Source organism: Bombus vosnesenskii, unplaced genomic scaffold (assembly GCF_011952255.1).
Source record: "Bombus vosnesenskii isolate JDL3184/JDL3185 unplaced genomic scaffold, Bvos_JDL3184-5_v1.1 scf7180000013397, whole genome shotgun sequence".
Lineage (NCBI taxonomy): Eukaryota > Metazoa > Arthropoda > Insecta > Hymenoptera > Apidae > Bombus > Bombus vosnesenskii.
Window position 1 is genome coordinate 93,671 of NW_022883022.1, and position 24,305 is coordinate 117,975.

The 24,305-nt window shown below is 43.6% G+C and overlaps 1 protein-coding gene across 2 annotated transcripts in view; it reads left to right on the forward strand.

The window, feature by feature from the left end:
• LOC117237685 (LHFPL tetraspan subfamily member 6 protein-like) overlaps positions 1–16,499 on the forward strand; it is a 28,737-nt gene extending 12,238 nt beyond the window's left edge. The window contains exons 3-5 of one of the 2 annotated variants that reach the window (XM_033501935.1): positions 4,340–4,515; positions 11,829–11,924; positions 12,929–16,499. In XM_033501935.1, the coding sequence (XP_033357826.1) occupies positions 4,340–4,515; positions 11,829–11,924; positions 12,929–13,062 (406 nt within the window). In that variant the 3' untranslated portion in view covers positions 13,063–16,499. Of the gene's footprint in view, positions 1–4,339; positions 4,516–11,825; positions 11,925–12,928 lie in introns of both variants that reach the window. The other variant, XM_033501934.1, reaches the window with a different exon arrangement.
• Positions 16,500–24,305: the final 7,806 nt, after the last annotated feature.

A 24,305-nucleotide genomic window follows, 5' to 3' on the forward strand; every position in this document is an offset into this window, starting at 1 on the left:
TTTATATCATAACGCAGATTAAGTAGAATTCCCGAAATCCAGAGGAAGATCCTCGGTGTCGATAGAACCAGTGATATTTAAAAATATCCAACGTGTATACGTACGTATCATACTTGACGAATAGTAAAACATTTTGCTACCCGTATTTTGACTAGATCATTCGGATTTCCAACGTGGTAATTAACGATTCATCGTTAATTTGAATGCTCTATGGGAAAATCCGCATGCTGTTATAATATCGAAAAGTTTCTTTCGTTTTATGAGGATACGGTAGACGCGCAACCTTTTTATTTTATATTATTTTGTCGAACTACGTACGATCCATTTTGCTCTGTTGAGACAAACACCGCGATATTTCACAGATTTGATTTCACGTTTGTACGAAGGTGCATTGTTGTAGAAAACACGTTTGCAAAAGGAAGACACTTTCCGGACAACCTAATACATCAAAGCAAATGAGAAGTTCGATGGAAAAGGACATCCAATCTGTAAAAACTATTCTAAATATTAATACGTTTGATGCTAATAAAATATATCTGTATTTACCTATCTCATTCCTGCAACTGCACATTCTTTTCACGAGAAATGCTGTTTTTATTTCTTTATTTAGAGATAGGATCATATTATTTTATTCTTTGGATAAATCTATCACATTGTTCTGAGCCGAAAAACCTTTGTTGCACCTTTTTACAAGGATAAAAACAAAAGAACGTCTTAAACTATCTTTGTTAAGTCTTACTGCGTACCCTCAATAGTCTTAGGGACCCATCGTAAATCTCAGGAATTTTCTAGCTAAGGTCCTTCAGACGGAACAAATATCTTTTTTCTAAAGATTATTGTCTACTACGGCTTGACGCGGGAAGTTAGTTTTTCTCGCGTACGATGCTACCCACTAGCAACTTTCTATCGAGGGCGGCTAAGACCCTGCCTAGTCTACCAACTTTCTTATTATCCAGTCAGAAGCAATGTCTGTCGCCCTCACTTTCCTAACCAAAATTGTCATCAACAAATCCGATGGTCCCGTGCGCTGGACATACCCATCATTGGCTTTCCTCCGACACAGCATCGTCACTGAACTTCACTTATTCTTCATCGTTAGAATAGTCAACGTGTCATTACCGGGTTTCTATCCTTAAATCAATCACTAACTTAACTTACACATACGCATCAGTGTAACTCTTAAGAGTTGGAAATATAAATTTTATAATTCTGTTAATCGTAGAGTTATACCACCTCAACCACTACTATTATGTCAACGGAAATCAGGGGATCGATTTATTCGCGGCGTCGATTATTATAATCGTAACGGAAATTTACGACTCCCGTTGACGTGTTTCTTAGTTACTATTTATTGTAATTAACGCATCTGCATATGGATTTGCGAATTCACGTTGTCATTTTCAACAAATGCCTTTAACACGTTGACTGCCACGCGTGTTTTCAAAGAAATCTCCGTCAGGCCACGCGTACAGCAGTACCAAGCGTTCTCTTCTAGGTGCTCCCATCGATATTTTAGTGATGCGAATCGCTCAAGTGCTGGTCTCAAGAATGATCTTTCGTTTCGTTTGTTCGCAACGTTAAAAGCACTAGCTGTTGTCGAATAGAACGAAGGAAAGTGTGCTATAGATTATTCCGACCAAATGGTTTCTTATGCCACCACAATTAGAAGAGGAATCAAATGGTACAGAGAACTTGGCATTCGATTCTTTCTGGGAATTTCTGTTGTAAACGCTTTGACGGTTTACAAAATTGCAACGAGAAAAAATATAAATATTAGAATATTTAGACAATTATTAGTTGCAAAATTATTAGGGTTGTCTGAATATACAAAGATCCTTGTCTTCGACGGAGTCAGCATAATATCGCCAATCGAGAAAATGATTCCGGAAGAAGCATTAGACGCGCATGCAAACTATGTTATGCAAATAAAAGACGCCGAATGGACGGAACAAAGGCACAAAAGAATTTGAAGAAAGCAACAACTTGTTGTCCAAATTGTCCCGGCCAACCTCAGTTATGTATAGAATGCTTTAAAGTGTTACATTCTAAATAATTTTTTTAATAAACCATTTCCGTATTTTTATTTTATAACAGTTCAACTATTATTACAATTAATTATTAACTAACAATTTATTATTATGGAATATCTGTTCAAATACCCACGACGATCCTTCGCAAGTAGTCAAATGACCAGAAACTTTGCTGGCACGCGAAAACGGGTGTCGTGGCGTTTAACGTGTTAATAAATCGATGAAAGTGCACGTAGATTTGTGACGGATATCGTTTGCCCTAAACGGAAGCAACGCCTCACCGATGAAAACATCTTACAACTTCGAAACTAATAATGTTTGCATCCGCGTTTATTACGGCTGTTTTGCTTGTTTTGCTGTTATTGCGCGCTTCTAAAGTTCAACCGCATCCTTTCGAAACACTTTTTAGAGAGGTTTGCGAATTACAAATGCGCATAGCGTACAATCCGTGCTAGTTTCCTGCAATCTCGTTTTCAAGCGGCAGAGAGGATGGGGAGAAAAATCACGAGCGAATTTTGCATCGCGATCGAACGAAAGCTCGTGCCGCTTCGGAAATTTTTCGAGTTCGAGATCGTTAATTAAAAGCTGCGCGAGCAGAGGGGAAGAGTTAGTAGGCGGTGCCGCATTTTGACGCGTTTTTCACCTACTGTTTACATTTTATCGGGAAAACCGCGCGTCCTGCGTTTCAGGTCAGTCAATTCAAGCGGAATGCTGCACGTTCAGTAGGCTTTAACGCGACCCAATGCATCGTGCACAATGCCGGAAGCACACGGAACTCGTTTTCCTTCATCGGCGATAGCACGGTCGTTCGTTCGCTCGAGTCGATGAAAGAAGACATTAGCCCGAAGCATTGCGTTTTAAGACGATTTCCCCACCTAAAAGAAGTCGTAATTTTTATCATTTTTTACTTCCAGGATGCGGCGATTATTTATGCGAGTTCGTATTGCTGCGAAAGTAAAGTAATTAAAAGGATGAGACCTGGACAGACGTTTGTTCCGTTTTAGATAAACGTTTTAAAGCACCGTGTGCCGGTGCGTTCTTCTTAAACTCTTGCACCGAGAAGAGAAATTATGCACGTCAGTTTTAATATGCTTCTAGGGCGCGTGTGACGTGCATAGCACGTTGACTGATTTTGAAATAAGTAAATATGGTAGCACTCGCTTAGCAGTAACTGGTTCGGAACGAGTGGGATATTTTTCTACGAGTATTCTACCTACAAAAGGTAAACAAACGAGTGAAAAACAGGTGCAAGGTACGTGCAAAACATAAAAACACAGTGAAAATGCCTGAAAGTGGAAGAAAGGTCTCGCTGCAATGTACCGTGTACTGCACCGTACGATGTTGATCAACAGTTTTTATTTGTCTACTTAGCTAAATACTGTGATTATTATTATACGATACATGTTTATAGCATCTATAGAGATTATATTACAATCAGATTCACCAATATCCGTGAATCAATTTCCCACGCAACGGAATAGTCTTTCCCTTTAGCCCGGTAATTGCATCTCGATTACACTTCGGTTAATTTATCGAAAAATTCAAATTTTATTTTACCAATCCTGATCTTACAGTATCGTGTCTTTTTTTTTTTATCAAAAAGATAGGAAAAAATGTATTTTAAAGTATTTCTACCATCGACTTACGGTCTATAGCAGATAGTTAATATTTATAACAAATGTCTACGACACTACCGTACCACGAAATATGTCGTGTGAATGAACAAGAAACAAAATTGTGGCGGATATTTCGAACCAGTCTACTCGTCGTCTACAGTCAATCGTCGCTTTTGTCGGAACCCATGTCTTTCAGCGCGAACGCAAAACAGAGCGGAAGTCAGTGCGAGCTTGCGACGCAACGCACGCGGGCAGAAATTCTCGCGATAGTTCGTCGACTTTGGCGTGGTTGGCTGGATAAGCTTTTTATCTCGTCCGGTTTCGAAATTTTAACATCCGTTCGCTTTGACCGGCCAATTTCACGAACGTTAGGTAACGGTAAAAAAATAATTGAACTCGTTTCCGCCAGCGATCTTCGTATCCTGAGGTCAGATTTGATCCGACAATTGCAATTAACGCGACGACAAATGAATGACCGCAACCGTGCATACTAGCGTTAGGGAAGGGGGGTGGTGAGGGTGGAGAAGGGGAAACCGGCGGGAAAATCGAGTTTAGCTTTAAATCAAAGTTACGCCCCCGGTGCTCGGCCCGTTAATTTACAACTTGAAATTCAATTTTCTCGGAATTTTGTCAACAATGCAGTTTAACGAGAACGCTGTGCAACGCTACAATAGAGACAATATTTGATTTTAGCTTTTGGGACATTCCGAGCGCCTGGTGGCAGGCGAGCACCGTCACCATGGGAATCGGTGTCGCGATCGCGCTGATCGGCGCGCTCACCCTGTTAGCCGCTGTCACCAGCTTCCTGCCGCACATACTGAAAACGCCTAAGCACACCAGAGTCCTGGGCTCCCTGCAGTTGCTCGCTGGTGAGTACGATCCGCGACTTTTCTTGCGTCTCGTTCTACCTTCTACCATTTTGCTCTCTGTCGCAGTCGAGACATGGACGCAGCATTGACATTAATCTTTAAAACTAGGTCGTCGCTTAAACCGGGAACCTTCCCACCGGAGAACATAGAGTTACGTAGAAATTACGTTTAGGGTAAATCGTAAAGATTTATGAAATTTCCACGAAGAGAAATTATTTCGTTACAACGACCAATAAGGAGACGCCACGATCGTTGGGTCATCGGTTTTGATAAAACTTTTCCTGCCGAATGTAAAGCAAAAATAAGCTGTCCCATATTCGGTGGTTTTTGTGAATATTCGTTATTTGGTAAAATATTTAACATTTTTTGATCTCTAAATTTCAAATGCCCTTCGTGACCGATAACTGTGTGCTGTTTTGTATTTTCTCGTTTTATTTGTTTTTTTATAGATCCATCTGTATATCTTTATAGAATATTTTTTTCAATCATTTTTTCATTGCTTTCATTAATTTTTCCCCTTTGTCTATTTTTTTTTAATCTGCTGTAATTGCGTTATATAATTTACGATATATAGAGTGCTACATATCGTAAAAATACGAAAAATACTAGTATTTTCAACAAAACGAACATTCGATGAAAGCGGACGAGTTACAAGAGCGCTATCTGGGAAATTTCAATTGAATTTTGTCGCGTATCAAGAATATTTAATCGTGTCTTTAAAAAATTCTGCAAATAACCGATGATGAATTAAAGAATGTATCTTTACTTGGCGGTGAAAGTAAGCGTCACAGGTTTACCAATAGCCAGTACAATATGGCGGAATAACGTTCAACGTCGATGTACAATTTCCATCGTGATTTATAAAAATTCTATTAAAGTAACCAAGATCTGTTTGTAATCGGAATTACTAGGAATTTATTGTTCCTACAACATAGACTGAATATATTTAATATCTTTGTTAAATAACTAGAATTTACCAAAAAAAAAAAAAAGAAAGAACGACAGAATACGGGTCGGCTTGTTTTTCCTCTAAATTCAATCAGAAAAAGGTTTATCAAAATCGATGACCCAACGATTGTGACATCTCCTCCTAAGTTTATCGCACGGATAATATATATAGATGGTCTAGAAGGCCTCTTACCTTCGATGACGTTGACGACCTTAAATACTGACAACGATATTGATCGTTCGAACGTTCCCATAAATGGAGATGCTTGGAATTTCGTATTTATTATACCGATACGAAGTGAACGCAAAAGAATCTATCATCCACAGCCAATCGTTCTACGCTGTTGCAGAATCATTCGCACCTAGACAGTCCTTGAAATCAACGAGAGGTAAGCGAAAATAAAGCAGGCAAACACTGTGCAACCGTGCAATTCGTGATAGATATGTAGCTCTAGCAGTTACGGTTGAACGAAACCCGTGTCCCGTTCGCTCCAGTTTCTCGAAACAATTCCACATTTATTCCCTCTCGTGAAGCATCTTCGCTTTCGTTTAGCCGACTATCGAGCGGAACGCGTCGTTGGAAGCGGTACGCGAGCGGTGGTCGCATCGGACGATTACGTTCCGCGCTCTTGAAGCGGCGGATAAAGCTTGCTCGAGTCGGCCGTTCGCCGTTTTCGCGGATCAATGGAAGCTGGAAAGTATTCGCGTGAAATTGAAAGCAACGTGTCGAGCGATGGAAACGGCCGAGAGCCGAGTCGTCTCGTGGACGATCGTTTCGAACGGTTGCAGGCGCGTGTAACACGTTCAGGGGCGGTTGTAGCGCGGCCGGTTCGCTTTCATTATCGTAAAACTCGCGCGGCCACCGCCAGTCGACCGGATGCTGGTTTTTAATCTCGAGCACCACCGCAACGAACAATGAACGGCGTTCTTTCCCGTGGACTTTATTGCCAGGAGTATCGGGCTCGACGCTGCGGAGGAAGCTCTTTCCGAGGGAAACCGAGCAAATATCTTTTCGCCGCGCGTCAAATATCTGCTGCGTTTCGAGAGCGTGAATCTTGCGATTCTGCCACGGGTAAATGAGTTTCCTCGATGAAGCGCGCGCACGTCACGAGCAACTAGACAAGTCGAATTTTCGGCGAAGAGGCAAAGAATAGTAGAGCTGTTGCCTGCAACATGGTCCGTCTAGTTTTATGTAGCAATAAGGCTCCACTTACAACAATCGCTATAAGCGAGCTTGAAAAATGGAGCACGTAACGGAAAGTGAGAAAACAGAAGATCAGAAGTATACGAGGTTTGAAATATTTAGTTGGAGATGTTCCCAATATTCCAAGCATCGAGATTCTACTTGATTCTAATTACGATAATTGTACGTAATTGAGGTTTACGCAAGTATCGAGACGCTTGCTGGTTCTAAATGGTATCGGAAAATTCTTAAAGTTTCTGCAAATGATCGTCGAGGACGATATATGTACGTAATCCTTAACACGTTGACTGCCACGCGTGTTTTCAAAGAAGTCTCCGTCAGGCCACGCGTACAGCAGTACCAAGCGTTCTCTGCTAGGTGCTCCCATCGATATTTTATTAATGCGAATCGCTCAAGTGCTGGTCTCAAGAATGATCTTTCGTTTCGTTTGTTCGCAACGTTAAAAGCACTAGCTGTTGTCGAATAGAACGAAGGAAAGTGTGGTATAGATTATTCCGACCAAATGGTTTCTTATTCCACCACAATTAGAAAAGGAATCAAATGGTACAGAGAACTTGGCATTCGATTCTTTCTGGGAATTTCTGTTGTAAACGCTTTGTCGGTTTACAAAATTGCAACGAGAAAAAATATAAATATTAGAATATTTAGACAATTATTAGTTGCAAAATTATTAGGGTTGTCTGAATATACAAAGATCCTTGTCTTCGACGGAGTCAGCATAATATCGCCGATCGGGAAAATGATTCCGGAAAAAGCATTAGACGCGCATGCAAACTATGTTATGCAAATAAAAGACGCCGAATGGACGGAACAAAGGCACAAAAGAATTTGAAGAAAGCAACAACTTGTTGTCCAAATTATCCCGGCCAACCTCAGTTATGTATAGAATGCTTTAAAGTGTTACATTCTAAATAATTTTTTTAATAAACCATTTCCGTATTTTTATTTTATAACAGTTCAACTATTATTACAATTAATTATTAACTAACAATTTATTATTATGGAATATCTGTTCAAATACCTACGACGATCCTTCGCAAGTAGTCAAATAAGCGAAACCCGAATATGGGTTACGTGGCCTGACCAGAAACTTTGTGGCAGTCAACGTGTTAACGAATCGCGTCCCTCTTCCACTTTTACAAAGATATCTTGCACTTTCGTAAAACCTTCTTTCGTCGCACCTGTGCAAAGTTTTGATCGATTAACCCTTTCGCTTCGGCAGTCCAGTCCGTCGAAGTATTGTCACTGAACGGAAGCGCGCGCCAGAAATGCGCACATTGTGCGTGGTTGCTACATATACGTTTTCCTAAGTCTTAAATAACGATAATTCTTCTAAAAACCGTATATGAGATACCGTTTTACTGTCAATGAATTTAACAAATTTTTTAGCGCGAAACAATATACGATCGTTTGGATGTTTGAAATATATTGCGTGGAACGTTTTGATGTTATTTCAACAATGAGTAATTTTAAGAAGTGATTAATCCAATATATCAATAAAATCAACAGAAAATGTCCTGCCGATGATGCGCTACCGAACCCAGCATTCGTCGCGTGGTCGCCGCCCATAAGCGGCACTCGAAGCGAAAGGGTAAAAATTTTTCATCGATAATATGACTCAACTATCGCATCTTGTATAAAATCGTTCTAATCCTTGTAAACGAGGCTCCGTATATCGCTGTATATCCGATTCTTGAAGACAGTTGCAAGAAACGATGAATCTAGCGCTGACTACAATGCGAAGCAGACATTGCTACGATTCTTCTCAAGAGCAGCATTGTCCTCGACCGCCATCGTACATCCGGTACGTGTCCTTAACAAGAGCAATGGCGAGCTCCGTTGCGTCCCATCGATCGGCAATAAACGTAAGGCGAAGCTTTAATAACATACGGCTGAGACCACGGTGCGAATCTACTATCCAACTTCATCTTCCGTTTCCTCTCTCCCTTTCTCTTTATCAGGCTATGTCCCGTTCTTTTTTCTCGTGCTCCTCGCTTCGCGGTCTCCCACCGTCCGATGAAAAACTGAAAACAATAACCGCGATCGTGGCGCGCGGTATCGCGAGAAAAATCTGACCGAGCGAATTGACGCACGGCGAACTCAGCTCGATATCCTTAGGCGAACGTAGCCTGTAATTAACATTAGCCAGACAATCATCTCGCGTTGGGTTCGTGATAACGCACGGCGTCTCGCGTCGTTTCTCGACAATGAGCTTTGTAACACGATTCGTAACAAGTTTCGTAATAAGTTCGACACAGGCTTGCAGAATAGCTTGCGTAATAGACTGCACAATAGGTTTTGTGCCAGCATCCCCGACGGACCCGCGCTCCGTGCTACTCCTTACGGGTAAATTGATTCGCGGATTTACGCTAGATTTTGTGGCGAGTTTTACCTCGGATACGCAGAGATGTCTATCTTTCAGTTTCACAAACTTTGAAGCTAGATGAATCGCGTTCAACGTTATAATAGATCTCATAATGCCTGGTAAGGTTTAAAATTCATGCGCAGACGTACCGTGTGCTACTACGGTTTATACAACTAAATTCGTGGTACAAACCGTGTCCGGGAAATTCTATAGCTTAAAATACGATGAAAATCAAGAATAACGCAGTTGCGTCGGGAGCTTCATTTTCGTGAAAATCGTGCTTGGAAAGTCGTCGTGTAGGTACACGCTTATTCGTCTAATTGTCGGTTGTGTATAGGAGTGGAAAGTTGGCAGCAAGTTTTTCCTGTTATATGACGAAATAAGTGGGAACGAGATTTTTTCGCTCGACGCCTCGTGTTTGAGAAGATTCGCTTTGAAAATTTGACGATTAATCGGGCTAATTCTTAACCGAACGCGTTTCAACTTCGTTCCGCGCATCTCGAGCGTATAGTTTCGATCGATGTACACCGTCAACGTTTCTAGATCGTCCAGCGATCCTTGCAGATTAATCGCCAGTCGTAACAGCTATTCGATGAATGAGAAGAGAATGACAAGGCGAGAGAGATAGAACGACAGCACGTAGAAAAAAAAAGTTAATAGAGGAACGTCTACTGTCTGCGAGGCAACGGGAAAACACAACGTTTCACCAGGAACATCTAGACAACGAACTGTCCACAAAGAAAACGGATATTACTCGAATATCATTCTTCTTTGAAACGTTGACACGTTTCATTTTCTCGTTGGTCGCACAGCATGCGTCATGCGCCGTGCATCGTACGCTACTCTCTCGTCTCGTTGCCTTTAAAACGCCTTTCCATCGCGTATCACTTCGACCTCGCTTGTTATTATTAACAAACTCGTGGAAAACCGTAATACGCACGAACAGTAATATTATTTATTAGCTCGCCGGCAGCCATATCATCCGATTTTAATCTCCATCGATTTCCAACGTTCTCTCGCTATCGAATTGTAAATTTCGGCCGCGTTGCTGCCTAAATTTGCAATTTTATCGTTCCTCTCGGGGAAAGGTTCGTCGATACCGAGGACGATTGGCCGGCCGTTCGAAATATCGCCAGCTTGGGCGTCTCGCTCGCGACGAAACGAGAACGCAACCACGGCGAGGTCAAAGGGCAGGGAACAGGGAAGGAAAGAGATTAAAAGGGAATCGCGTGGTTGACCGCGGATCGCAGGCTTTATTTACTCGAATCACGTAAACCGAAACGAGGCTCGAATTACCGGCTCGATTTCGCGGTAACAGAAAGCTGGGATGCTGAGGATACCTGAAATTCCAACCATCTACCAGTTGATGTACCCACCGAGTACGAAAAAGTACCGGGTTCAACTCTTGAGTAGATATCGGGTTGACAGTCTATTCGAGAATCGTGAAATTTATATTTGTTCGAATTGACGTTGCAAATGCGGTTTATTAATTTTTACCGCCGCTTTGAGACCTATTTTATCATCCTGAGCTTTTCAAATTTTGTTTCAAACTTTTCAATCGATACGATTACCCAGTTAACTTCGATACGGTCGTAATATTTCGTTATACGTAAACGCGGTTAATTATGACGAATGGAGTCACGATAGTTCGGTTTCATATGAAATTTTCTGGCCGAAATACGTTTCGTTAAAAAGAAATAATCGATGAGTAAATACGCGGAGTGTTCCAGTGGTGAAAAGGCGAGCCGAAAATACGTAGAAAATCTGTCGCGCGACGCTTCGTTCCGGAGAAAATTGAGTTGGAAAATTTGCCGCCGATATGAAAATATATGTACCTGGCTAGTTTCCGGTTAGTTAATGGACGAGTGTACAACCACTGTGGTGGTGAAAATATAAAATATAAGAAACGTACCGTGTCGGTCTGATTGTTTTTTCATGTAAATTGCGAATTTCACCTATTCGCCTATTAACAACAGAGCTACCATTTTATCGACACGATAATTAAAAGTTTCCCAAGATTTGATATATCGATGTTTCGATTATTTAAGAAACGATATGCGTAATTACGATAGAAATAATGCACGTCTATACTACATTAACCAACAATGGCTGTTTGCAGTACTAGTAATTGCAACGGTTTCAATTTAACAATTGTTTGTAAAACAATGTTAACTGTGTTTGAATTAGGAGAAAGAAAACAGAATTGTTATCGTCCACTCAAGCATGCCGTTATTCGATGACCTATAGCGACTACGAATTTTCACCTCGTGGAATGCTCGATTTATAGCGGCCGTCCAACGTTTTAAATATGTATAAATTTAATGATTTATTTAGCTGATCCGCTACTGCCATGTCTCTCACTCGGTTCCTGCTACCGCGAAACAATATTAATTTCCATCTATTAATCGTGGATTTTTGGTAAATGTAGAAACATCTGTGCGTTAAGGGGTCGAACCCAATAATACACTGTATCATACTACTTCGAATTCCTCTCATTCCTTCCTCTCCCAGACAAATGGCCTGTAATTAAGAGTTAAATTAAAATTGAAGATCCAGCGAATCCAGCGAAGCCTCGCACAGACACGTCGAGTAATTTAGTCGAGTGGCGAGTAATTCGGTAAATTAGTGTGCGGGCACCAAAATTTAGTGGAATATGGTTGCCTGATAGCTCGCTACTGATCGATCGAATCTGTAACTCCACCGAATTAATTTCCCACACTTTCCACACGCTAAATCGTTTAGTGGCAAGGGTTAACTTATTATCATGCATCTTGTACCATTTTCTCGTTACAGCAGTGATGATATGCGGCGGTCTGGTGATGTATCCTATAGGATGGGACAATCGGGAGGTACAGGAGTCCTGCGGGAAGAGCGCCAATGTATACAATCTCGGTGAGTAGCGACGTCAAACTTTTTTCCAAGGAATCGCACGCTCTTCGACTCGTCGTCGATCGACGTCGTCGATCGACGTCGCCGATCTCGACCCGATTTCCAGCAACAAGCTCCATTGTTGAAAACGCGGCTGCGAACGTTAGAGCGGTGTCGTTAGGCGCGATTCTACCTGTAACGAGATATAGAAAGAGCAACGTCACACTGCGCTACATCTCGGGATTATTACTCTTACGAATGTAACGAGATTCTTGGAAGTTTGCACATTTAGGTGGCGAGTCGGCGCGGCGCTGACCCGCAGCCATTCCTGGACCAGCTTACGTAAGCTGCCGCAGACTTATGGCGTCTGTAACCTCGCGAAACTACGAGCCACGTCTACAACGAGTAACTCTTGATTTTCTCTTGATTTAAGCTACCTGCGATCGACGCTCGCCGAGAAAATTTCCGCGCTGGTTAACTCGTCGATTGTACGCCGCTCGAAAAACCATCAGACTCGGCTTCTTCTTCTTTCGGAACAAGCAAATCGTTTCCCGCTTCAAATTTGCTCCCTCTTGTTTAGGAGAACTTCGATTCTGGAAAAGGAGAAGAAATAGGGGACGATCGTTGCGATCGATCGGTCGACCACGATGAAATCATCCGGTCGACCGAGCAATTTCTCGGAGAGCATCGACTCTACGTTAAAGAGACCAGTTCGTAGCGAACAATTTCTGTTATTTTACGAACGTTACACCGACAAATTTCGTAGCCAGTTGCTTTCCAAATTTTGCTCAGCCTCGTTCAAGGAAGCTTTGAATCTGTCCGAAAGAAGAAGCAGCGTACGACGTTCGTGTAGTGGATCGCAGCGTGCACGAAAATCGTACGCACGATGATCGATGGAATAATTTAGCAGAAATCGTGGATCCGATAACGGCGAGATGCTGCGCGATATCGAGTCACAGATCGATATGACAGGTGAGAAGTTCGTGGTACACGCGATTCCGCTGACAGACGTATCGCATCTGTTTCAGGAAAGTGTTCCGTGTCATGGTCGAGCCACTTGCTGGTAGGCTCGGTGGCGCTATTAATGCTGTGCTTCGGGTTGAGCTTCTGCGCCGCACGACACAAGTCATCCAACCCACACACCGATCCTCTGCGCATTTGACAATCGAGATATTCCCAATCGATTCACGCCTATGCCTCGCCGAAGACGACCACCCTCTCTTTCGTCACGGTCTGTTGATCGTGAACCGGACGAGCATCGAGAAACCACCACGAGCCTCTGCGTTCACCTGGGTACGCCACCACACGTCACACACCGCACACCACACGTCACACGTCACACGTCACACGTCACACGCTTGTGCGCGACTGCGTCGATCTCGGCGTCTGTCTAAAGCTGGGATTTCTTATTAGCGTCGGACGCATTTACGCGTCTTTCGGTCGAACGCAACATTTACACGCACACAGATTTCCTATCGGTGTAAAATACTTGTATTATAATACAATGAAGAAGAATATGACAGACAGAAGAGTAACGTACAGTAGAATTTCGTTTGTACGAACGAGTTAACGCTCAGCTTCACGTACGAGCCTCTCGCAAGCTAAACGATCGATCATGTTATTAGGTATCTTTATTATTCGATTCTCAAGGAACAAGTAATTTTTGTGAATTCATTCGTTCGTTGCCAGAAGATAAATAATAGGATAAATTCTGGAGTAAATTTAAAAAGTAGCGTTTTTAAAGTCACACTCTGTTATTCGGTCGAATATAATTTTAATCGTACGCGTATTCTTACAACGACTGTACGCGATCATTTGTGTTGCAAACTAAATTCCCAATGTCGAAGAAGAAATAGTTGAACAGGATACCGAAACCACTGCTTCGCCACAATTCCCGAATATCAACTTGTATCGTTCGAACTAGTCAGACGAGGTGTCTTTTCTCAAACTTTATCGCTAGAATTGCTCGGTTACCCGAACTAACGTGTTCCCCTGTTGAGAAACGAGCTTCTACTGTGCTTCTAAACAATTTTCAACCGTTGCATTTGCATTAGAAACGATGGACGCTTATAGGAAATCCTATCTTAACGCGTCTCGCACTTTACTTACGAACGAATCGTTACGGAATTACCTTGAAACGACCACCGATCGTCTGGTCGATCGACAACGTTTTTTTTATCGACGGTATTTCGCCTGCATCAAACTTCGTAAACGATGTGCACTTACCGACAAGTCGAAGCCATCGACACTGAGTTTCGTCAACGGTATGCAAATCATCAACGCTAGCGTCGTCGTTAGTCAGCTCTCGAATAATACGACAGTGTCTTATTTTTGTTTCTTTCGTAACGCTTCGTCTCGTGATAATTTCTCCAACAAATTTTTTATCAGAGACTGCGTCGTTTGTAAGAAGAATATAGTCGACGATCTCGCGTCGGCGAATGCACACCGTTGACAAAATCCAAAGTCGACGAAAACACTGGCGACGATTTCAATCCGATTAACGCGTGCGTAGCATCGCTGAAGCTCAGTGTCGAGATATTCGTCAATGAAAAATTCGTGAATGATCTTTGGTCATCTAAAGGTAATTTTTATGTGTATAGCATAGCGTTTGCTCCACCGGACGGTGTTTTCGTTCCGTGTTAGACGGTTCGCCTCGACACCCTATCGATACCGCCCCCCTCCCACCGTTAAAAAAAGTTCCGCCGTAAAAAAAAAAAAAGAAAAGAAGAAAAAACGTAGATGCGTGGAATGCAAGAAAATCGTCTACGGTATGTTTCAAGGAAGAGAAATTCCAGGAAGATTCATCGAGGAATAAAACTGGACGCGACTGAAGAAGCGAATGCAGCAGGCAGCGAGCCTAGTTTGCTAATCGATGCGAAGCTTCTGGCAGCGTTAGACCACGCGAGATTCTCGCGTATTTGAACGAATCGTTTCGCGTTACGATCCAGCCGTCGCGGCTAAATTAAATTACGCGCGCACGACCTGACTTTGCAGCGCTCCTCGGCGTCGCAGACAGCGATTAATTTCCATCAGGGAAGTCAAACCCTAGCTAGAATCAGTGACAACGCGGTCGCGTGAAACGACTTTGCTTTCTGGATCCGATGGCACGGCTGTTCCTCTCCTTCGGAAGAGACGAGTTAACTCGAATTGCCAATTTCATGTAATTTGGTTCCTTTACGTCGACGGTTAGTAGCGAGTTGTAGCGCAACTTTATACGAAACAGTTTTGTTTCGTAGGTTTTATACAAAAATAGAGAAATTATCGATCAGGCCATCGGAGCGTTGCTCTCTCGCGCAGGAGACCATAGACGATAGACAATTTTCGTCCTACCACGACGCTTTAATTGGAAATTCTCTGTCTTTTTACGTGTCGTTTACTACGATACCCGTTGCATCTACGCGCGATGAAAGATCGCTGATCCGTATCGGAGTTTAGCCAGGCTCCGACGAAAAAGGGGACGTTCCGGGTAGCAAGAATACTTTAGACAGGTAACGCGAACTCTAGACACCTGTTCGTTGTCGAAAACAAACTCCTCTCGCCTATGTTCTTTATGACCAGCATTTGATATTTGGTATTCGAGCGCTACCAGCTCGGAGTTTGCTTCAGGGAGTTCCGTATCCACCTCTGTATCCAGCTTTCGATTGTTTCTCCAGCGAATTCACTCTTCTCGGAGCTGGATAAGGCTACAGTCACGCTGCGTTGCCTTTTTCACTCCGCCTTTGTTCGCGAGTTCGCCATTCGAAAGACTAAACTTTCCACGTTTAATCCTCGTTGTTTCGAGCGATCGCGGTAAGTAAATTTGGTCGAGCGATGGCGCGTTTCGCCGTCACCGATTATCGGTGAGGAGCATATGGGAAAATTGGAAAAATCGAACGACGGCTGATACGTCGACGATACTCGAACCGCGCTCGAAATTCTATGCCGGAGCTCGTTAGCTGTGCGCCAACAAAAGGGTTAGGTGGCTCGATTCAGCCGGTCCAGTGAAAAGAACGAATCACGACGCGCCATCGACCTCTTTCCTAATTTGCATGGAAGGCGCCCGTCGAATTGCGGTTCGCCGCAATTAAAATTATGCGACCGAAAAGGAAAAAAGGCGGGAAGAGGGGAGAGAGAAGAAACGACGGGAACCAGGGGGAGGACAGCTGTTGGGAGTTTGATTTTCCTGGCGGATTTTCGAGCAGGTACCCTCGAACGCGGCGTTTCACGAAGCCGGCTCGCATTGTGTGGATTAAATCCGCGATGCTCGAAGTGGCGTGGGGGCCGGCTCGTTCTGGTTCCACGCATCGTCGGTTTCTCGCGGTCGCGCTCTCGCGTAAGCTTCGTCCGTGGTCGATCCGGGACCACGGAACATTGGATTCGTCGCGGTTCGGCGGGCCGAACGCGTGGCCAAATCAACGCTCAGTTTCCAAATCTTTGAATTTCACGGACGTTTTGACTTTTCCGTGCACACGAAACTCGTACAAAACCGTACGACAGGGTTAAAGCGTATATTACGCGTTGGTCCTTGCAAAACAGTGGAGGCCGCGAGAAAGGGAAAAGTGACGTAAAGAGAGCGGAAAAAGAGAACTCGATGGGAGGTCACGTGTTACGCGATTTTCCGGCCGCGGCAAAAACAACGGCGCCTTTGAAAAATGTCATAAAATCGCTAAAAGCCACGGTCTCTGTTTCTGTCCGCTTTTTCACCTCCCCTGGTCGTCTCTCGCCCCATCCGCGCCTTGTTTCTTTCTCTCTGTTCCGCTTTGTGCGAAACGAGACACGAAATTTTCGAGTGCACCGCTAGACGGAAAACGTAACTGTAAAACCGTGACTCGCTCGTCCGTGCTTTTTCCTACCATTCCTTAGCCTCGTTAACGACAGGCGTGGACTAATTGCAAAGCGGACTACCACCGCGCCCACAAGCGCGCCCGCGAGCTCGGCAACGCGCAACTTTTCCAGAAACTACCGTTTTATTCGAAACGTCGTGAATTTTATAATTGAAAATACGCCCTGCAACTTCGAAACCGGTTACAATTCGTATCTATGTTTCTTAAGATCTTCTTACCTGTTTTCATAAGTGCTCTCGAAATTCAACCGCAACTTTTTGGAATACCCTGTATACTCTCGTGACGTTCGTTTCACGACGAATCCACAGAGACTACCGTCTTCTTATTAAAATAACATCGAGAAGATTGTATTCGCAAGAAACGGTCGTGGAAGCGCGCAAACTTGCCACGGAGTGTTTCGAACGCGAATCTGTATTTCTTTAGCGTATCGCGGAAAGTATATGAAACTCGGCGGAGCGGTTTAAACGAACGGTAATTTAAATGGTAATCGAGGCAGACGGTATCGCGCGGCCATTCTAACCTAAATTTAAAACGTCAAAACTTACTCGCTTCTCGTTCCTATCGTCGGAGGAATCAATTGCGGTGTTTCCTCGTCGCGTTAACGCGAAAGTTGTTCGCGCGGAAACGGCGAAGAAGAGGGACCGCCGACGAAAGATTTACCGCGCGAGGAACCGGTGTAAAAGAAAAGTGACAGAGTGAAACAATCGAACGAGGTACACGTGGCGTTAGCCCGCCTCGAGTTGTTCTCTTTTCGCTCCTTGTCCTCGACTTTGCGCTTTCTTCGTCCTCCAGCCGTTCGACCAACATACGTCGTAACGTGTCCTCGGAGTTACGCCGTTACACCCCGTGGAAATTATTACGCTCGATTTCCCATTTTTAACGTCCCTTTCGCCGCCCTCTTTCGGTTCACCCTTCCCCGCCATTTTCTCGAGGACAGTTTCTCTCGGTGGGCTGAACACGGTTGCCTCTTCGCCAGGAACAAGGAGGACCGCTGAGCGATCGATCGACATGTTCGGTTCGAGCTGTCCGAATCAGGGCCCAGGATCCAGGCAAACTTCCCTTCTAAATCCAGACTTGTCCACGAGGCCGTGTCTCTCGCACGATTTCCTCTTCTTGCTATCTTTCTTCTCACCATCCCCTTTTTGCCTCTTATCGACTTTCGGCATTCTCGCACAGAATCGTTTCTCTTCGCTCCGCGAACGAATCACCGAAGAACACCTCGCACAGTGCTTAGTCGCGAGCTAGGGACACGAAAGCGGCGAGAGGCAGAGAGTCTGTTCTCCTGACCGATCGAGCTATCGTGACACGAGAAACGAGGGTCGAAAGGTTAGATTTTCTACGGATAAGCGTCGAACGTGTGAGTGTTTAACGCGTTGACCGCCACGTCAACGTGCACGTCCATGACCCAAATTTTCCTCGGTTACTACATTTTTTAGAACGATGAAGTAAGATTCTGCGTTATGCGCGCACAGGCAGACCGTGGATTTTTATACATTTTTCGAAGATTTAATTTCGCGCAAACGCACACGGTACATATAGCGCGTATAATATAGGAAAACATACGAAATAGCGAAAGTACTCTTTGCAATTTATAATTACAAATGTTACAAAACAGTGTTCCGTTTATCGGTCCATTTTTTAAAATACATTCGCAGGAACATTCGCGGTCTGTTTGCAACAGTCTACGTATTTAATTTCTCCGTGTACGTGCTTGATGGAACGACGATCTGTCGGAACACGAATTCGCTCTAACCGTAAGCATCGGACGTAAACGTGTGACGCCCGTAGGAAATCTCGCTCGAAGAGTCCGATCGATCAGCGTATCGATCGGCGACTAAAGTTCAGCCATCGTTCGGATCTCCGCGAGCGTGCAACGGAAAAAGGAGCCGCGGCTGCTAGCGAAAAGGTACGAGTTTGCGTTTATATAAAGCCACCGCATCGGGCGGAGTTCCATTAAGAGAGAAACGAGCGCGACTTCCGTTCCAGTCCGATGCACAGGGTCGACGTTGGTGTGTGCCGACGTACCTATTGACTTTTCCATCGAACGATCTCCGGTAGCGGCCACGCGAGTAAACCAAAAGCGCGAGACGAGGAAACAGAGAAGATTACCGTTACTATTCGCGACGTGTATGCCACGACGTGCATTGGAACGCGGGATACACGGGGAAAAACGAGAGTAGCCAAAGCCCGGATATCCCGCGGCAAGTTATCGATGCAAGTCGGATGAAACAAAAGTTGGGCGACTCGTTCGCTTAAGAGTTTACGCCTCGAGGATGCCGCGATACGTCGCGGCTTACCAATCCTCGATCCTTGTTCGTACGCTCGCGATCGAATTTTCCCTTCGATTTCCAACGATCCGCGACCTGTTGCGAGAACGCAAGCTTGTGTTTCTCCTTGTTCCACGTTTCTCGATCCACATTGCTTGTCCTCTATTCAGGCAGACTGAAACGCAAGTGGAATTATTCGAAGAAACGTTAATTTTGTCGTGTTTTGTACTTTGTTGCGCTCTGGTCTCCTTCAGGGAAAAAACATTAATTAAAACGTTGACTGCGACAGTGGCTATCGAGGTTCCACGTTTTATCAAATTTTCTCGAACGATCAAGCTATGATAAATTTCTGGACTTAGGATATCGAACAACGATTTAGACGGCATTGTCAGAAAAAAGTATAATATTTTGCAAAAATTCGGTATTACCATATACTCCCACAGCAAAGTATATGAGTAGCGGATAACAGAAAGTTGTCTCACCCTATGGATTTTAGTAACATTGTATTAGAAATTGTTTATAGCGGCGGTAGCAGTCATATTAAATTTATTCGTTGCTCTTACTAAATCCATAGGTCCGCTGCCTAAAATTACAGCGTTTTCTCGTGTTTCTTATTTCGTGAACTTCTTTCTGTCTGTCATTATATTTGCGCCGCAGTCAACGTGTTGATACTACGTACGGGGTTTGAACAAAATAATTGAAACACCCCTTATACGTCATATATATATGTCGACCTCTCATTGCGGTTAGGGGCGTGTAACGAATCTTCATTTGGATCATCCATTGTCCTCATACGATATGGATGATATTTACTGGTGCAAATATAATTAGTGGCGATTAGATACTCGAGATGTTAATGACAATAATCTTAAGTTCAATAACGAATCCACGGTCAACGGGATAGCAAATGCGTTTTCTTCCAAAGGCTAAGTCGAACTGAATTTACTTGTCCACAATTCAAGTGTAACTCAACTTACTTGTTCACAGTACAAATAGAACTCAACTAACTCTGTCAGTCCAAGTGGAACTGCACTTAAATACTGTGTACCTCTTTGTATCTCTCGGATCAACTATATCTTTAAAAAGAACTATACAACTACTCCATATCTCTGTTTGGCAAAAACGTCCATCCCGTGACCGTGGCTACGTTCAGCGACCAGTTGTGTCACTTCGAGTCCAAGCCTATTGTCATAATTTTCGGGCAAACATAATCAGATTAAATTATAAACAACTACTTCTAAGTTTTATTATCTATGTACAGCTATAACAAAAAGTCTAGACTAAAGTATTGGGGATCTTCCTAAAAATTCAAAAAGAAAGGCCCCGATGTCCTTTCATCTCCGACATATACAGGGTGGTTGGTAACTGGTGCTATAATCGAAAAGGGAGGTGAAAAAAATTTCTTTTTCAATTTTTCCATCGAGACAACGATCTACAGTGAGATCCGTCATAACGAGACGCGATAAAGTGCACGCGTACCGAGCGAAAACTCAAAGTCGATTTTCTCGAAAACAAAGCCTCAAACGAAAAATTTTTATTCTATATTTTCGACTTCACCCCCTTTCCGCTTGTACCACCGGTTACCAACCACCTTGTATAATACAAGATATAAGAGGTGTTTCTATTATTCCGTGCAATCCCTGTAAAACGTTACCAAACGATATTTTCACAATCACCGATAACGCAAAGAAATTTCCATGAAATATAAAACAGAATCGAACGTCGATAAATGGAATCTGAAGGGAAGAGCTGAAATCTTCTTTCCCTGCGTACTCGAGGTTCAAAGCAGCGGTTTAAGTCGCGTTTCCTTCCTATCGCACGACACGGAACTTTCAACGAGGGAACGAAACGCGGCCCAAAAAGGCTTGCGATAATCGGAATTCCTGAGGGGTATTTTGCGACCTCGTTTTTCCGCGCGGTGCCGCGCGTAGCACGCGCGAAGTACGAACCAGACGCAAGTGGAACCATCCTCATCGGGATATACGTATATCGCGTGCCAACTAAACGCAATTTCGGAATAGTTTCCCTCGGCGCGCGGATTAAATTTTCCTTTGTTCGCGTTATGGAGTCGGGCCGCGTTCGTCTCGTCTCGTCTCGCCTCGCTTCGCCTCCCATTGCCGCGTTTCTCGGCCAAGCCGACTGTTCGCCGTGCTTTCACCCATACCAGCAATTAAATCGACTACCCTAGGCGTGTACTTTAACTTTGCGGCCTTTCGGAAACGCGCGCGAAGCATCGCTGCAATTTTCTACGCGCCGAAACATTTCCTCCAAACAGATAATTCTGACGCAGAAAGATGGAACTGTTGGAAGAGTTTAAGAGCGAGATTTTGAAGAAATTTGAAGGTATCGTTGGTATAAACCGGGAATATTTACGCAGGCCGAAATATGCAAATGTGGGTGGAAAATATGCAAAGTATGTTGGCGATATATGTTGGCTGTACTTTTTATATATTAAATGTCATCTGAATGATGGGATATTTAGCAAGATATTCGGCAATACTCTGCTCAAATATCCGCTCGTTAAGCGACCATGTTTCCTCGTAAAATATATTACCCGGTGATTTTTTGAAATATTCGTTTTTAGCAGAATTTGAGAAAACTCGTGGCGCGTTTGCTTCTCGTACGATTCACGTTGCGGGTAATGACGCGATGAGTTTAATTAAACCAAACTATTCCGTAATAATTCGAAACATAAACCACGTCCTACGCTTAGCCAACCATTCAAAATCGCAACTGTACGACGTGGTCTATATTTGACATTAGAGCTTCGAATCGAGTCGTGAGGCACAGTCGGACACGTAATGTTACGTTGAAGGATACGGAATGATCGTTGGAAACTAGAAAGTCACTAAACCAGGAGGACACGAATTAAAACGATATATACGAATACGTATATTTTTGTGTATTTTCCTGAAATAATCCAGATCAGAACGGGATATATCATCAACTACGCTACGAACTTTTCCAACAGCTTGATAACTCCACGTCAAAGCAACACTCGTCGCGTTCGATTTTCGTCCAATGTACTTCGACAATTCGTGAATCCGCTGGATAAGAGGTTACGCGTAATCGTCGATGTGCCTGAAAGCGCTTTAACGATTCGTGAAATAATTAAAGCGAATCCCCTGGCTCTGGATTCGTCGGTTCGGACGAGAGGCAGCAGCAAGAGTCGAAGACGAAACGATGTTCAATTAGTTGGGTCGGGGGTGGATCGAAGTAGAAAAACGAGTTCCTAGCGATTGCGTAACTTGCAAAGCTCTGCTGGATGTAAAAGGACAAGGTAGGAAAGAACAGCAGGGTCATTGGCTCTAGCTTCGGTTGGCAGCAACGCGAAATCACGATCGACTCTGTTCAAAGCACAATCGTTTTCGCAAACTCGTGCCTCCCTTTGATGAGCCGAGTAAACGGTAACTCGATCGCGACGGATTTGTAACCGTTCCCCAGACCCCTTGCTGCTTATTTGCATGCAAATTGCCAGCCTTTCACAGACACGATAAAAAGACAGAGGGAAAAAGGCGAAGAAAATAGCATCGCAAGCGCCTGCGAAAGCAAGCAGCGTGTCCTCGCGTGGTACGAAAATGCAGGATGATCTTCTTGCTGGTTAACTCTCGTCGAGTTACTCGAAAGAAGAACGATAGCGACGGTAGAATGCTAATTTCTCTTCTATTAACTTCCATTAATTGACCCTTAACGATCGATAGTTTGTTTCACGGTTTTCACGAAGACGAGGGAAAATTGGCTAAACCACAGCCATCGTAAACAGATAGAAACGAAGATGAAATAATTTATACACCGCCGGCCACAAGTATTCCAACACCTACGCGTTACATTTTACTTCCCCTAGCGTTTTGCGCTACAAGACGCGCGTAATATCGCGATCTAATGACAAATTACTTTGAAAATTGAAACGGTGGAAAGCGTACAATTTGCATTAAATATCAGCTGCTGTGTTAACACGCACGTGTCAACTTCACGGCTGTCCTGTGCGTAAGTACTAGCTTATGGTGGGCAATTTATGTTTGCAAATGCAACGGCGTAATCTTTTGATCGTTAGGGTTTAATGGCACGAAAATCCAGCACAGATTCGATCTCAACCCGATTGCCTGTATTTTTCCAACCGTCGATGTCCTCCTATCTTGGATGCCGTGTCGAAAGCGAAAATTTTTAACACTCGAGAAAAACGCGATCAGGTAGAAGACGAGTCAAAGAACGCGGCAGGTGTAAGCAATAAGAGAATCACCTTGTGTCTCTTGCATATTCAGCCATTCGAACAAACTCGACTTGACAAACTCGAGAGGAAGAACGTTCCACGATCAATCGAGGAAACCGTGGAGAAAAAGTGTACGTGTAAATAACGATAACGCGACCGCGTTGCTCAGACGCAGATATAAATTCCATTTGATGTGCCATCGACCGAGGAAAACGAAGACCAGGCATCATCGACGCGTGAAACGTAGCGATATTTTTTCGGGAAAAGTCAAACGTTTCGACGTGAAAACGTTCTTTAATCGACCGCACCCTTTCCACTTGCTCCTGGCGCGCTGCACGGTCTACGTTCGACGATTCAACGTTTTCACGAGTTTTATCGTAGCTCGCAAATGCGTTTGAACGACGAGAATATTCGGAGATCCGTAGAATCATAATACGTGGAAGTTGAAAGTTGTGGCCTGCGTAACTGTACGACGAGGCGCTAGTAATCGTCATCACCCTGTATTCCAAGCGGGTGAAAATTCATCTTCTCTGACGACAGCCCGTCGAAATCTTCGCGAATGCGAATCGCGTAGCACTTTACTTATTGTACATACTATACATATGCATATAGTACGTGAATATTCGATATGGCGTAAATGTTACGTATTATTATATTTTATAATAAAACTGGAATAAACGAACGTCTGTTTGTGTTTTCTTTGCCCCTCTGAAGTGCGTCTTCCTTCAAAAGTCTTACATACACAACGGAACTACGACGAATACGAAAATATACGAAGAAATATTTATCCGCGGTTTAATATTCCTGTTGGGAATTTTGGATCTTAATTGCCGAAATAATGTTATAGGAGCACTAAATTTACACTTGGAGTTAATATTAGAATAGTTATATATTTATTTTATGGACGATTTCTAAGATATTCATCGATACACATTTGCACGCGTCTCAGCACCTCCTTCCCTACCCGACTGTTAACCGACTGAACAGTTTACGCTCCTTTGTTTTCGAGACGCCGCGCACACACGTACTTCCACACACTGATATTCACATACGTGTATCACTGCTACGCAGCTAATCTAGTCTAGCGCATAAAATTATACATATC